We start from the raw sequence: 16,845 nt of genomic DNA on the forward strand, positions 1-16,845 counted from the left end.
ATTGAACCTCTATCCAATATATCAAATTTAACGTGACAAATACCTGTCATTTGCCAATATACGGGTATGATATGACATCATCACGCCCATAAATCACGTACCTTTTGGCAAATTCAACTTGATAATGTGGTTAAAGCTCTACATCTGGTTTAATGGATTTTTGATTTGTTTATAACGAATTTGACGAGAGTTAAACTTCTTCAGAATCTTGATCGAAATCTACAGGGACAGTGATAAGATCAAGCAGGCAGAATATAAAGTAAGATCCAACCTACTGACAGATAAATTCATGTTGATCTACTTATACTGTAAGCTCCCTTGAAGATCAATATTTAAAAAAAAAATCAATGATAAGAAGGTATAAGAAAAAAAAAATAATGTTAAAGTTATTTACCAACCAACCAACCAGTGGTTTTACCTCAAAAAACCATATTTTTACACATTGTGTACCAAAGGTTATACGATCTTGTTAACTATATTAAAGTTACATGCACCTACCAAATGTCAAATGAAAAAATATTGACTAAGCATGCAACATATGAAAATCAAGGTCGTTTGGTCACCATTCCTTTTCATAAATGTTTAACCTTTGAATGGATAAGCCAAATTCTATGGTTTAAGTCCAACCACTCTCAATGCACAGATACCTCTAAAAAGAATTTCAAAGAAACGTAGAACACCACCTAGAATGCAAATGAACCACATGGACAGCGATGGTAAACAAAATATTAGCACAAACTGAATCAAACGTAATAATATGAATCTATTGCAAGCACAGAATACCTCTAAAAAGATTTTCAAGGAAGTATAAAACACCACCTGGAATGCAAAAGAACCCCATGGATATCGATTTTAGCACAAATTGAATCCACTTTAAACTTAATAATATTCATCTAATCGCAAAGCATGGAATTAGGAAGTAGGGGGCGTTTTTCAGTAAGTCATGGCTAACGGCAAACAAGCATAACTGATGATGATTTTATTCAAGGACAACACGTGCGTAAGTAATACCATAAATTTATTACAGATCAGTGTATCTCACGGTAATAATTAAAATAATATGAACCTGATGTCAGTCTAACAAAATGTATTCAAAATTAATGGTTTGGTTGTACTGTACAACAGAGATAATTTGTTCATACAGAATGAAGCATTATTGTTTATTTTCTGTAATTAAATTATAAAGTAATTAATTAAATTTGGAAGTTGGTGTCAATTAAAATTACACTAGACTTTTATTATGAAAATCATATAAATGGTCTGCTATTTAGGGATCTATGCAAAGTACTGTACAATCATGTATAAATTATGCACATATTAATAGGCACTGACAACATGTATCTTTTTAGTTTTCTAATGGAGTCGAATAATTAACTTTGAGAAATTCAAATATATACTTTTACTGTGTAAGTTACTATAGTAGCTACACAGTGAACTATATCTTTAAAAGTTATATGATAAAAACTGACAAAATGACATTTATAAGCCATAGTCTAAAGAATGATGTAAATAATATACTGAGATAGCATAACTGATACCTGATCAAACCACGCTACTGGAAATATTCTCAAGGGCTATCACAGTAGCTAATAAGCTATAACTATATAATTATGATATTTCATTTTTTTCTGGGATGCAAACCTGATATTTAATATCATTAGATTTACTTGAAAGGCTGAATACAGGCTCGGCCCACGTAGTGAATTTCAACATATTGATCGGGTTTAACCTTGGAAGTGGTTTAGCAAACATACTGCAGTTATAAAGTATACTAACACATCACTTCATAGATTGGAATTAAGGAATAACCTAGGTAATCAAATTACCAATTGAATGAGCAGAGTACAAAGACTCGTCTCTCATTAGTATTGTAAATAAATCATATTTCTTTATTAAATTTTTTATTACATTCTCATTTAAGAATGAATGACTTGCCATTTAAATGTACAGGATGGAAAAAATAGACTCCCAGCGGAAGTGCATTTTTATTGCTTGACATGTTTTTTTATTTTTTATTTTTTTTGGCTACTTTTCATGATTTTTGTGTTGACAATTCATTAGAATAACTGTACAAGTATATACCAGATTGTTGTGACTTTTAGTGAACTTCCTAAGACGTCTTATAGCAGCTTTCTGTGTTGTCAATTCAATTGATAACTTTACTGTAGGTCTCATAAACATGGCATCACATTTTGTAAACTTGATTTTCATTTTTATCTTTAGCTGACCCATCCCATGATTCTGCCACCAGATTTACTCTTACAAGTTCAACTGCCAGACAACAACAAAGTGTCTACTACCCCCTGGGGCAGCATACACAAAAACTTCTGAGATTGGATTGAATTCTTATTCAGTGTAAACACTAAAGAAAACCCACAAAAATCTGAAGAAGACACCGGGAGAAAACCTTCTACTCTTCTCCAAAGAGAGTACTGTGTAAACGCTTCACTTGAAACATGGTGCACTACTGAAGCCTGTATTTTAGCCCTCAAGCTGAAACACAAGGAGAGCGGAGATAGGAACTGAGCCTGGGACCAAGAGATCGCTATTTAGCACACACCAAGTGGCTATCACCATCAGTTTAACTGAGTGCCCTGAGCAAAACGCAGAACCATGAATGCTAGCAAAGATTCATCAAGTTCCTCAAGCTACAGTACAATGTAACATCATAACCAGTCTCATCATTCATGCAAGAAATTTTAATTTTTGGCTGTAAAAATACGTTTTAATATTAAACCTCTCTTTAGTGTACCATAGCCTTGGAAGTAATCAATAGCATGATTTTTTATAATTATAGACTTACAATGAAGAGAGTAATTACACTAGGCCTAATAAAAATCAGGATCATGTTAGTAAATAGGCCTACATGGATGGCAGAAAATATATTGATGATATAAAAGATAAATCCTTTTATTCAGCATGAAAAAGACATTTGTGTGCGTATATAATAAGTGTCGTTAAAAATATTATGGATGTACTGTAGTTATAGTGGGCGGGACCACCCAGCCTTGAAATTTTCCACCCAGTCTTAAAGCTAATTCCATGGCCTTCCACCCACCCTTGTTAACCCACTTTTCCATCCTTAAAATCCACTTGTATTACTTGTATTATTGTATTATTAGAGTTTACCAATGTTATCACGCAACCACCCTCAAAATATCTGTCCCCACCTTTATTTTTCATTAGCTACAACCCTGTATATCAGATATTAGAAACTTATAGCACTATATCGAATTTGCTCATGAGAATATGTGGTACTTGGTAAGAATTCCTCCGAAATTTTGTGTAGAACCAATGCAAATGCCTTTTTTTAAAAATTATTATTATGTATTTATTTATATATTTTTTAAAATTTAATTTAATTTTTTTTTTAAACTTTATTTCTTTTAGTTTTTAGTTCTTACTTATTTTTTTTTTCTAAAAGTGAATTTATCTTCTGCTATTTAAATTTTGTAAAAATTTGTTTTTGTAACTTTGTACTGAAATTGATAAAAGTTAACAACCCCAGTATATTTAAAATAAATCTTGGAAATGTTTATCTAGGTGGAGTACCTGCATTGGAATTTGTAGACTAAAAAAAAAATTAATTTATTCATGATATAATGGAAATGTTTTCTGTGAAGCTGGGTGGTCTAGGACTTCAAACCTTATGAAATAGTGATTAGGTTCACTTTTTTGTTGTGACCATCTTGTTTTGGCAATAGAAGAATAATAATACCTGTGTAGTGTGAATAATGCAGTTTAAATAGGAGACTATGGAGGCTTTTAGAGCCTAAAAAAAGACTGCTTTATAGTGACTATATTTTCCCCATTTATTACTAATAACATTTTTATGCGCTGAATTTTACATCTCGCACATGATTCGCATGTAAGCCTACTGTTGTGAAAATATCAGGGCATAATAAAATTGTCGACTGGCTAGCCGGGACTGGTTTGAAATACTGTATATAGGTCAGTTGAACTGAAAGCATCATTTTCGAAAATGAAAAAATTCAGTTTCTATCCTCCGTACAGTGGGAAGCCAAATGTAACTGATAGACCAAAATTACTGCCTCCTCCATCCAAGGCGGCTTAAAATATATATCCAACGAATGAATTAGATTGCACTGCAGCAACGGTTTATAATTATCTATGTCACGATTACAGCTAGCTCAACCGTCTAAAAAAAGCCGACTTTATTTTGTCTGCAAATCTTATTCTTAATCACAAGCTAGAACTCCACAGCATACAAATGCTAATACTTGCTATTCCCTCATAATCTAATGTGTTTGTAATGTAACACATGAAATGCAATAAATCTAATTACGTAATACATAAAACTGCTGCTAGCCAATAACAGCTATGCCATTATCAGGATTTTTAAAACTCTCACCAGGTGAAAATACTATCTCCAAATTTTCAGCATTTATATTCCTCTTAAAAACCAAAGATCTGTCCATTAATAATAAGTTTCCTGTGATAAATATCCAAGATTTGGCCATATGGACATGATACTATATGGGCAAAACACAGGTACTGCAGTTGTGACATAAAACGATTTTTAGATTGGCTGGTAATCAATTTAAAGAATTTTGTAGTATAAATGTGCTTAAATCAGCATTTAAAATCCGTGTAATTAATTATATCATTATTATCACTAGAGCCATACTTTTTGCAGATAACAAAGAAAAGATGTACATTAAAAAACCAACAGAAAATGGTTGATCAAAAGAAAATTGCCAGGAATAAGATAACTATTAGAATTAGATAACTTTATTATTATTCTTCGATACTTTTAAAAGTGCAATTAGAAGTTTTAATTGACTGATATCTGTTTACCAGATATATTCACATACACATATATTCTGTGTTGTATGTGTTGTTCACGTTTGTAATTGTTTTATCTTTTTTTAGGGCCTGTTTGAGTCAGAATAGTTTGGACTATGCATATAAAGTAGTGTTGAATAAATAAATGACAGGGTTTGGGAATTACCATGAATTCAGCCTTCTACATCCTGAGTTCTCTAAGCTATAAACTGCCACTTAAATCAAAATCAGAAACATGAACATCTATAGTATAATGAAACGAAAACCTAAATGCTTGCTCATAAAAAAGAAACAATTTATAACAACCAAACATCATAAATTGCTCTATAAAATGCTATAATAAAACAGCATCAATTTTATTATAAAATTTTAATGGTTTCTCTCAATCCCCAAGTGAAAAAGAATAAGGACGATGATATACATTACACTACAGATTTATCTAGTACACTGGAAGCGAATTGTTCCAATGTTATTATTTGAGGGGTTTTATGCACGGACCTTTAATATTAAGCTCCATGATAAAAAACTTTTCTATCACATCTTATATATTTAATAAATCCTACAGACAGAAGATGCTTTCGTTTGGTAATTATGTTTAGTGTATCAATGGTTTTCTTCTCGCTAATTTTTTTTTCCGTTAATTGTTATTTCTTAAAATAAAATGGGACACTTCTTGGCATCTATAATTTTCATTATTGATAACCAAAAGTGAAGTTCAAATGGAGCGTACAGTACTACTGTATTAATGGCCTCTACGATCAATTCCAATTACTGTAGTAGCCTAGAAGAAATTCAGTAAAAAAAAAATAACCACAACTGCTTGATCCATCAGTCAAATTTTAATAATGACGCAAACATACTTTTGTGCCAAATAATTACACATATATTAGTCAACTTATGCCTATGTCACAATCTGTAAAGCTGGCTATAAAACAAGGGCAGTAAACTATGCAACAGAATGCCATATCCTAATACACATTCACAGACTAAACCTTTTTATGTAATACTGTAAAAGCAGAAACGTTCGCAAAATGAAACTTTCGCGAATTGATAATTTCGGTCGTTTTTTGCGATATTAAACTTTAGCGAATTCGCAAAAGGCCTAAATTTTATTCATGAGAGGAATACCATACAATAGCTGAAAATATCGTATTGTGAGTTCTAGGCATAGGTTAGATAGGCCTACAGCCACTGTCTAGGCTACAATAGCTAGACCTAGGCTAGGCGCCATAAGCCTGCAGCCTACCTCAGCTGCTGGGACCAGGACTTTAGCTGGCCATCCCAGGCAGAGTTAAGAAAGACACAAGTTTACATACTGTACTGAACATTACAATATACTCACTCATACAATATTCCTAAATTTTGTATGGTATTCAAACATCCTACAATGAACAATATTTATTCCTGTAGGCCTAATATTGATTCAAACGCATTGATTGATGATGACTGAACATCGTGGCATGTCAAGGTATGAAAATTAGTTTCTATTTTAACTTCTTAGTGTACACTGCGCAGTGGTTGCACATGTGCAATCACATGCAGTGATGATCAGAACCTCCATGATCAGTATACTTATTTTGAAAAAAGTTGAAATTTTAAAGTGATTTATAATGACCAAAATCTCATTTGTGAAACTGATTCGAGATTCACGATAATCAGATAGTATTCTACTGATCTTTTTTGAAACATAGAACATGTGACCTGAAAATTATTCGCGGCATAAAAATTTTGCGAATCTGGACCATTCGCGAAATTCGCTGAAGTTTAATGCGTGCGAAATTTTCTGGTTTTACAGTAATTGGATGTAAAAGAACCATTGGACATTACGCTACATGATCCTTGACAGCGACTGGTATTAAAATGAGGGTACATACTGTACCCTAGCCCAGTGGTTCCTAGTCTATTATTCTGAGAAGATCTAATCTATCATTCTGAGCAGATCTAGTCAATTATTCTGAGAAGATAGTCTATTATTCTGAGAAGATCTAGTCTATTATTCTGAGCAGATCTAGTCTATTATACTGAGCAGATCTAGTATATTATTCTGAAAAGATCTAGATCTAAGCCCTGCCCAGACTCAAATTTTATTTGACAAAAACATGTGACATCATATATCATGACCATATATAGGCACACCATGACTAAATATGGGGATACAACAGTTTTCAGTCAAAGAAAAATTGACAATGTGGAGAAAGTTTTAGAAAAACATTTAATTGAGTTTGATTTGAGATTGTGTACATTATTATGACTCTAAGAGAGATCAGAAAATAATATAGTTGAAATGTTCAGAATATTCTCACAAAAACATGCACAGAAATTATGAAATTTGTGCAGATCGAAAATAAATAATAAAAAAAACTTTTATGTATATTGACAGTTGTCTGAGCTGCATTGAAGAATGATTCTCTGCGGAATGTTAATGTCAGAGGTCAGTGTAACCATTAATTTTAAGATAAATTATGGTAAGATAAATATTGGCAAGTGTGCTAAGTTATGTCTACAGCATGCAGGCACATAATGGTAATTATTAAATTGATTGTTCTTAAAAAAACATGCATTTTGTAAGAGAAAGATGAAGAGGTGATAAAAGCCACCATGTTAGGTGCGAAATTACAAAAAAAAACTTTGTTAATTGCTCCCGGCCCTGTGTTTTGATTGGTCGAGATTTAATCATTGTCACACAATCTTTGATCTGTGTCCATTTCGGACTAAACCATTACCTGTAAGGGGTGAGTAGGTTCAGCTTCGGTGGTTTATCGCATAGCATGTATAGCTCCCTCATAGTTGAGGGCATAGTGTGGCCAGCTACTACCTGTTGGTCCATGAGCGTAGTACTTTTGTAAGCTTTGCGCAAATGGATATCTTGTAATAAAACTGAAAAATGGCCAAAAAGAAATACAAAAAAAAAAGAACTAAAAAACCTGCCCATCACCATAAGGGCATGTTTGTTAGTTGAAAAATATAGATTGAAATAATAACATAGTATTACCATTCCATTTTACAGTACAAGGAAAAGTATACAGAAAGTCTCCTTGTTAAATTTATTCTGGCTAGAGTATACAAACTATATTTTTAAAGTTAAAGAATTTTTTTAATTTTTTTTTTTTAGAATTTTATTTAAATATAATTATTAGAAATAGGACTATTAACAACTTCTTTTCTGTGTTGTGCTTAAAAATTGCAAAAATAACAATTATCATATTTGTTCAATCGCTAGAACACATTTAATAAGAAGTCAATAGTTGTGTATAGTCATATTAAGAAGAAATCTCAAATGCATGACTAACAATTTTGCATCAGTAAAAGCTAATATTAATATTGTCCTGATTTAACTGAACACTGTATTTTTAAATACCTGATGGTTTACAATTTAACATATTTCTAGGTATTTAGAATTACAAATTTAAACAAACAAGTACTAACTGCTCAACAAATGGAATGGTTCAACTTTGTTACAATCTTTCTAAGTACTGCTGCTGAATAAAATGAATAATCAAATTTAGTTAATATAAAGGCAAAAACAGGACTACCAAGAGATTTTTGGGAAAAAACTGAAGGCTATCCTCAATCATACAGGCGAGTCAATGGCTGGGGCGCTGCAACAGCACGCTTGCCTATGGTTCTGGAGGTAGAACAAGTATTTTTGAACAAGGACTGTAAACTACAGGCCTAGTGTACACAATTAGCTCATGTCCACTAAAAAGGACATAGTACATATTTTGAGATGAATTGGGGGTTACCGTGTACTGGTCCATACAGCCCCTGTTCTGGACAGACGCGAGTAGCTGGTACCGGTTTACCGGCCAGTTCAGACACTAAGGGAGCCTCAGGGAAGAAGAAAAGTTACTGTATTGAGCTACTGTAGTCCACGCTTTAAACGCTCTCATCTTCAGAAAACAGCACTATGTTATGTATGCATACAGAAGACCTCAAATAGGGCATACTTTAGTAATGTTATAGACAAATTGTTATTTTTTAGGTTAATGACTTTATTGCAGTGTGATCAATATTTACGTTCTCTTTAGAGAGAATCATTGTGCTTTTTAGGAGGGCCAGTTTGCATTGCTAACAAGACCCAGTTTGCATCTTAGAGCAACGTAGTAGGCCCAGTTAAGTCTTTTCCCTTTTCCCTCACTCTTGGCAGTCCTGCAAATGACTACTTTAAATTATAATATGGAAGTGCTGTTTTATACACCAAAGAATACTGTTTCTATTTTGCTAATCTCCAGTATTAAACAGCAAAAATAAATGATGTGCTGATGTAAAGGTTACGTAATTTACCTAAGTCAAACCTCATCACTTATGATTGAGAAATCAGAAGTTGTTAAACACAAGCATCGTTTAAATAATTCTTAGAAATGGATTGGAAATTACTATCAGGATCTGTCACAGTGTCAGGCTATATCATTGTAAATAGAATAACGCTGTAATATTGGATTGAATTGATTGGATTTATTCGATGTAAACACCAAGGATAACCCACGAACTCCAAAGAAGACTAATTTGCAGTGTGGTCCTTCTGGTAGCAATTGGGCAGTATACTGGGACACAATCCCAATACTCTTGTTCGAAGATTGTATTGTGTACTTTAGAGTGCACATGGCGATAATTTACTATACGCGGGATGAACAGCATACACATTTAATCCAAAAGATTGTGTGCTATTCAAACTTTCATCTCAACCCTTCCACTAAAAAACAAGGAGCAGCAGCTAGGAACCAGACACCATTAGACATCTTTACAGTTCAGTGCACCACAGCTTAACAAACTGAGCTATTAAGCACACAGGGAAAGTCCCTATAAAATTTTCTATAAAAACATTGGGTAAATATTGGACTGTTTCATGTTTTTATAGTACTACGCATTTATCTGGCTCAAATTATTTGGATTTTGGTGAATACAGCAAGTTGTTGTGACTGTTTTTTTGATTGAATGACACATCTGCATAGTACTACAGTATGCTTGTCAAGTTCTTGTTTAGAGAAAAATTACATACAATGATGAGATTTGACTGTATCTTCATTATAAAACATTATGTGAAATTATGCAAATGAAGTTACTGTACTAACATAAAAGTAATAAAAATAACATAAATAATCCCGTGAAATAAAGAAAGTGGTCATAGTGTCTGTAGAAACTATTTCTGTTACAGAAATAGTGTCTGCAGAAACTATCTCTTTGTAGGCTAAATTATTGTTTGATAGATGTCCATATTATTCAAAAAAGCACTATTTGGATTAGAAAGAAAAAGCTTGCAATTTAAAAAAATTTATTATTGCTGCGAAAATTAGACCACTACCGTGATGAAAGCAATTTTATAAGGCAACCAGTGAGGAAGAAATGGAGCTCATTCCATAATCTTTTCACGCACACCTTGCTACAGTAAGTTATCAACCGGCAATTCAGGCTTATAGTTCTTTTTAAAATTTCATTTCCAATAATGTATTTTTCTAGTGAAGATTCTGTAACAATCATTTTGAATTTAAAAGCCTTGTGGTTTCTAAACTAAATGGATGCAAATTGCTAACATTTGATAATATAACATGTATGTAAAAATAATGAATTGCATGTATTTTAATTAATTGCCTATAATACTCTGAAATGCGTACTAAGCTCTAAAACAACAAAAAGAATCATCAGTTTATAGTAATACTGTGTTAGGGTGATTTGCGTCATGTAATCAATAAATGTCAAAATTATCTCCTTCTTTAATATAAAGTTCAACTATGATACATCTCTAGTGTCAGCCAAATCATGGGAATTAATCAGTATTACTTGTAAAAATGTTTGTACATTTGAACAGTAACTAGCCATTATGCATTGAAAAAAAACGAACAAAAGGAATTTTGAAAAAAAAAGTTATTATGCTGTAACATTTGTTGTGATTATTCATCATACTGATGTTTTTATACAGTATTGTGCCCAAAATTCTAGGCCTACTGTATGCTTTAAATGATACAGAAGTTCAGTTGTTGGTTGAGAATATTCCAAATTAATTTTCGATTCAATGATTTGCATCACTTTGAAGGTGTGACATCCAGTAGAGATGTTCACTTACCCGCCCACCATCTTGAAAAATATTGAGACTATCAACAGTCACATTTTCACTTCACATGTTTCATTAAAAGTTAAATATTCTGGCAAAGATACTTCTTGCAGTTTTGATTTATGTTCAAACATCAATATATTTGCTTATGAATATTCGAGAGATAAAATATACAAATTAGATGGTATCCTTTAAGAAAAACAAGAGCAATGCAAAGTTGTTCAAGATTTGATATTTAATTTTCTAAAAATATAACTTAATTTTCCACGCACCTGGATCTTGAGTGGCATCTAACTTGGTGACCTTCACAGTAAGTTTATCGATGCGGTCTTGCAGAATATTAGCTCGGATAAACACCGAGTTTGCCTCTTGGTAAAGGTCACCGAAGATATCCTCTGCATGTTTACTAAGATTGCTCAGTTGGCGTATCACACCGGATAATGTGTTATTTGTCACGCACTCAAGTTCATTCTTGATGCCCCGACTGATTACGGTCCGACTCAGATGAACCGGCTCAACGTGACGTTTTATAAGCGGCATGTTGAGTAACAACTAAGAGTTCAGATCTGTAAAAACAAATTTACATATATAAATAGAATAAATCTTCCTGATGAGGGGCGGACCAGATTCTCCAGCCACATCCTTCCACCCATCACCTTCTTTGATAGCACCAAGGATATCACCAGTGGAAGAAGCTCTTATTCTAAATGTTTTGAAGAACAAGGAAACAATCGGGTAAAAAAAACTTGTAACACAGAAAGCGGCCACTCTAAATTTAGTCTAATGCACCTAAGGCTACAAACAACACTTAAATTACTTCCTGTGGTCATGTAAGCATTCTACAGTAACTTTAAACAAGGAAATAAATTAAGGGAACGATGATTAATGTACTGAAGCTGCGAAGTGGGTAGTTAAAAGTTTATTTACGAAGCATAAATCAACACAGTGTACACTGTCTTTTATCATGTCTTGTGAATAAGATAAGATAATTGTTATTGGTCCTTGGTAATTCTTTCCATTGACACAAGACTTGATCGATAAAGTTTACAGCAATCAAGAAAGTATGTAAGAATATTAAGAAAACATGGGCGAAACACTGACTATCATATAGTATATAATTACTATAGTAAATAAAACAATTGATTTAATATTAATACTAAACTGACTAGTGAAAATTATAATGGTCAAGTTCACACTAGAGTCCTAGCATCCAGATCGGGAGACAATCATTAGCGTTAACCTTTAGTACCTGTGTGAGAATGCCTGATCGAGATACGTTAATGGTTAGCAAACGCTATCGGTTAGCAAGTTGAGCATGTTTCTATCATTAACCAATGACACATGCATTTCCAGTTTCTAGTTACCTATTGGCCACTCATCATCTTGATATCCGCATCAGGATTTTCTTGTATGAACGCATGGGTGAGCATGTACAGGTATGTTTGTAATCCAAACTATTTTTCATGTAAACCTTTCCTCATAGAGGGAACGTCCTCCCAAAAAAAAAAAAAAACCTCCACTTGCACCAAACACAGTTCCATCATAAGAAAACTTATAAAAAAAATAAAAATTCTAGAATGCTTCAGATCAATTTAGTTCTACTTGAACCCAATCCTGGAGCATATCCCTTTTGACAACTAGGACTCCTGGCATCCTCAAAGTATCCTGTTCATACATGAGGGCTAAGATATGATCATGACAAAGAGCCCCATCATACTTATTATATCAGCCCGGGGACACCGTAACTATGGCCGACTCAACACAACCGCTCCGTTTGCATTAATATTTTAAGTCGGTTCAGGGTCGCACTGCGAACGTTCACACATCCTCCTTTGCGCCAGGTTTGCAATGCACTGCACTTATCAAAGCGACCTTGGTGACCCAGGTTCGGTTTACGTTCAGGTATGTATATGACTCAGCCCGGTTCCCGCATTGCGGGACCAGTGCCGACTAAATTCATTGATTGTTCACACTTGAAAAAAAGGTGGCTTGAGCCGCCATAACTATTAAGTGCGACTAAAGCTCAAATTCAACTGCTGAAACAGGATACAAAACCTACTGTACTTTTGGTTTAACGTCAAAATATTTTCGATAAAAATAATCAACGATACAATTGAACTGAATCTTGGAAGTCTGTATTCAAATCTCAGCCTACTAGAGTGAACATCACTCATTAGATCTAGTACTTCACCACCATCTTGAAAATGCTGATTATGATCCCATGGTGACTATAAACTTATCCCATAAAAGCTCTTCAATCATGACCATTCCAGTCCAAGTCCTAGAACCCAGGATATTACACAGTAACTGGTCAATGTTCAATGTGTGTTCGAGAGATTTATACTATATATTATGAAATTACATTGTATATGATGTATTCTGTATCATCTGTAGTGTTAACCACATAAATTTATATATATTTTAGTTTGTTATTCAATGGTTTCAAATGAAATTTTATTATACTATATGGAAATATGAATATTAAAAAATATTTCTTTATTATTGTATATACAGTACATAACAGCCATGATTATGTAGAGTTACTTTATAAAACATAACATTGTGCATTGTTTGTCCCATGGCAATAAAGAATAGAATAGATAAATTTAGGCTATAGAAGAAATTACAACACTGGATCTAATGATCTATTTATACTCAAGGCAAATGCACTCTACCATAGCTAAAGTTAGACACAAATTACCATAATTTATACAAATTAAAGATACTTTAATGAAATATGATTAGAATTTTATTTATACTGTATTTGGTTGATAAATTTCCTCTTAAATGCTCGTAGAGTGTTAAATAATTGAGTACTCATATTATAAAGTGTTGGTTAAAAATCTATCCAGTACAATTTAATTCCATTTCTTTCTTTATAACAGGTTTTCAACATTTCGGGCACTTGTACTTCGCAAATATTTAGCAATTTTTACAATGTTATAATGATGTTTGTATTTTTACTTAAGATTTCAAAACCATTTATAAAACAAAATAAATAAAATGAAACTACTACTGTATATTATACCTTGAAGCTGAAAATTTAAACAAAACCAAATTTCTCCACCGAAGACTGAATAATGCCATTTGCATTTAAATTTCTTGCAGCAAATTTAAAGGTTTTTGTACTAAAGAGTCAGAAATTATTAAAAGCTTTATTAATTGTTATTTATTGAAAATCTATGTGGCTTTTTTAATTTTCTGTTTGTAAAAAAATGTAAACTGAGGAATATTAAAAGATGTTCATTACTAAGTACTGAAGTAGAGCCATTATAAGTGTCAAGTGTTCGGTGAAGTAGAACACAAACTGGTTATAAATAAACATACACCACTGCCTTGGAGCTGCCATAATTATTGACGTTCATGAGGCAAACATTTCCAAGTGTCTCTGGAGACAACCTTCTGATTGGAGATTCTCTCAATGACCTACTGTACAATCAATGTTTAGCTGGGAGAGAGGTATAATTACATGAAACAATTTTAATAGCTATTGCATCATCAGCTTTTCATTATGATGAATGCAGGTATCTTTTCTGAGATATATGGTAAAACAATATCTTCGGTCAGTTATTTCAATACAGTATTATCAGACTTTGTTAATGTCATTTAAGTGAGAAACTGATCATTTTTTTTAATTAAAACTATGAGCATTACACTTAAGACTAGTCCATAATTTAACAATTTAGGGATCCCAAGTTTGAAGAAGTCAATTCCAGAAGATCTGTTTAAACAAGCTTTCCTAATAGCTCATTTATTTTGGTGATACAGTACCAATCGACACTGACTTCAGTGAGACAAATGATAAAAAAGGTCTAAAACTGTAGTAAAATCATGCAGATTCAATACATTTTTTGGTCATGAAAGGAGAAAAATGTATCCTCTAATTCAAGACCACTTTTGGGACCTAAAAATTTGTGTTTGTCCCAGGGTTCGGTCTCTATTTAGATGGTTAGCTTTTTCCTAAAAGTTTTACGTTTGTTCCTTGAAAACAGTGGCCTCAAGTTGGAAGTTGCACTGTATCTATTTATAATTCTGCACTGATCATGACACACCCACCATTAAATGCAACCTGTGGAGAGTAGCTAGGATTGTGGTCATGCTGGGCATGCCATCTTAATACACCATTTACGTACCGACACTAGTGCGACATTAACACCCAGAGGCAATTTCTTGTATCCTGCATCAGCTTCTCCACAGGAGTCTTGGCGCGAACATGATGAGATAAATAATATACTGAGACAGACAAAAGAATGCTTCGCTAATCTAGGCTGCTCTACCTGTATTTTTTTAGAAAATTGTTTTATAAAGTAGTTAAGTGTCGAACATGGTTTCAACCTAAATGGCATTAATTAGTTAGAGACTGTTATTAAATTTATTCTTAAAACATACAATATTTCATTCGGAATAAGACAATGATGTTCCAAAAACAATAATTAATGTTCTTCTGCAAAATTTTTCAGACAAAATGATTAAAAGATGGATAATAATTAGAGATTTGTAAGTGCCTCAAGTGGAAATAACCACAAGGCGCCAACAACAATTAATAAAAAATGACAAAGAAATTACAGCACAAAGTACTGAGCACACAAAAATCTTACCAAGAATTCTCATCAACAGATGTCACTGCCAATTTTAAGGCACTGAGCCATACCTTCAGTAAACTCACATACACTTTGAGAAAGGTGACTACTAAGCAATTTAATTAAACAAAACTAGAAGAATATTAATTAATAAACAAAAGACAAGTGGGTTTAATATTGGAAATCAGTAAAAACCTCCCATAGTCACAAAATAACCCACTGCAACCCAAGTGTATTATTATTAAAAGGATATGATAAAGTAAGAAACAGTAGAAATGACTCATGCGTTCTCTAATAAAAATAACACTCCATGGCTCTCTAGAGGCCAGTCCAATCTGTATTTTGCCCTACTTTGATTGTCAAATATACATCAACTAATAAGATCAACCCCAAAAATATTAGAATCATCACAAAATAACCCTAAAACCTGTAGATACGTGACTCATTCTCTCCCTGTATCAACTTTTTGCTCTGTAACTTTAATAATAATACTGTAATAACCTTAAACTGAATCGTAACAAAATAGACATAAAAATTACTAAACAATTTCCTTTTATGTATTAAAGAAATAATTTGTTCAACTGTACCTTGCCTTCCAAATAAACAATAAATAATTGTATAACTCTCCAAATAGTAGAATATCATGAAATATACAAGTACATATATTTCCAATCACTTTTATTCATCAATATATCTATACACATTAAACTTTTGGAATGATTAAAAGGAAACGAAAAACCTCAGACTTGTCATGTATTAAAGAATACGCAGGGTACCTCAAGACAAGAACGTCACAAATAAATTCAAACATCAAGAAACAACGAAAAACATATTGAAAAGAAAAATTAAGCAGTTCTGCATCATGGACCAGACGTTCCCAAAAAGTAGTGAAACAAATCTATAGAAGTTGAATAGATGTGGGTTTAAACAGGTGGGTTCATCTATGGCATAATAAATGCTATAAGATGAAACTAAGGCAATTATTGAAATTTTATCTTTAAAAGGCTTAAAGGATATTGGACAGTTAATGGATTTATGGATAGTTTTAAGGCGTTTATTGTTGTCATCATAGATGAACCTCCTGGAACGCACTTTCAGAGCAACAAAATCGACCCTGAACCCAGAACCGGGGATGACCGAAAGCAATGGTGAATATCTGTTGGTTTTGAATGTTTGGGCGTTATCAATGCCCGACTCAAAAGGAATGGCGAGTTCCATGATGGAAAGTTTCTTCAAGTTGGGCCCGAGATACTGTACAGTAGAACCTCGTTTTTACGTACCCCAGTTATACGAACCCTCTGTTTTACGTACGCCTCGTATGGACGATGACGTCATCAAAAACCCCGAAAATATTCAAAACAAATGGCCCTTTTGAGAGCAACCATAAGTAAAAAGAATATAACAATAAAC

General features: G+C 33.0%; 1 protein-coding gene across 2 annotated transcripts in view; it reads right to left on the minus strand.

Moving 5' to 3' along the window:
- Positions 1-16,845, minus strand: part of LOC117118142 (wiskott-Aldrich syndrome protein family member 3-like) — a 37,173-nt gene that overhangs the window by 8,846 nt on the left and 11,482 nt on the right. The window contains exons 2-3 of one of the 2 annotated variants that reach the window (XM_033262655.1): positions 11,128-11,421; positions 7,530-7,683 (exon numbers count right to left, since the gene is read on the minus strand). In XM_033262655.1, coding sequence (XP_033118546.1) covers positions 7,530-7,683; positions 11,128-11,395 — 422 coding nt within the window. In that variant the 5' untranslated portion in view covers positions 11,396-11,421. The remainder of the gene's footprint in view (positions 1-7,529; positions 7,684-11,127; positions 11,422-16,845) is intronic. The other variant, XM_033262654.1, reaches the window with a different exon arrangement.

The sequence above is a fragment of the Anneissia japonica genome, unplaced genomic scaffold (genome assembly GCF_011630105.1).
Source record: "Anneissia japonica isolate Jap-2015-1 unplaced genomic scaffold, ASM1163010v1 scaffold11779_len1430905_cov172, whole genome shotgun sequence".
Taxonomy (NCBI): domain Eukaryota; kingdom Metazoa; phylum Echinodermata; class Crinoidea; order Comatulida; family Comatulidae; genus Anneissia; species Anneissia japonica.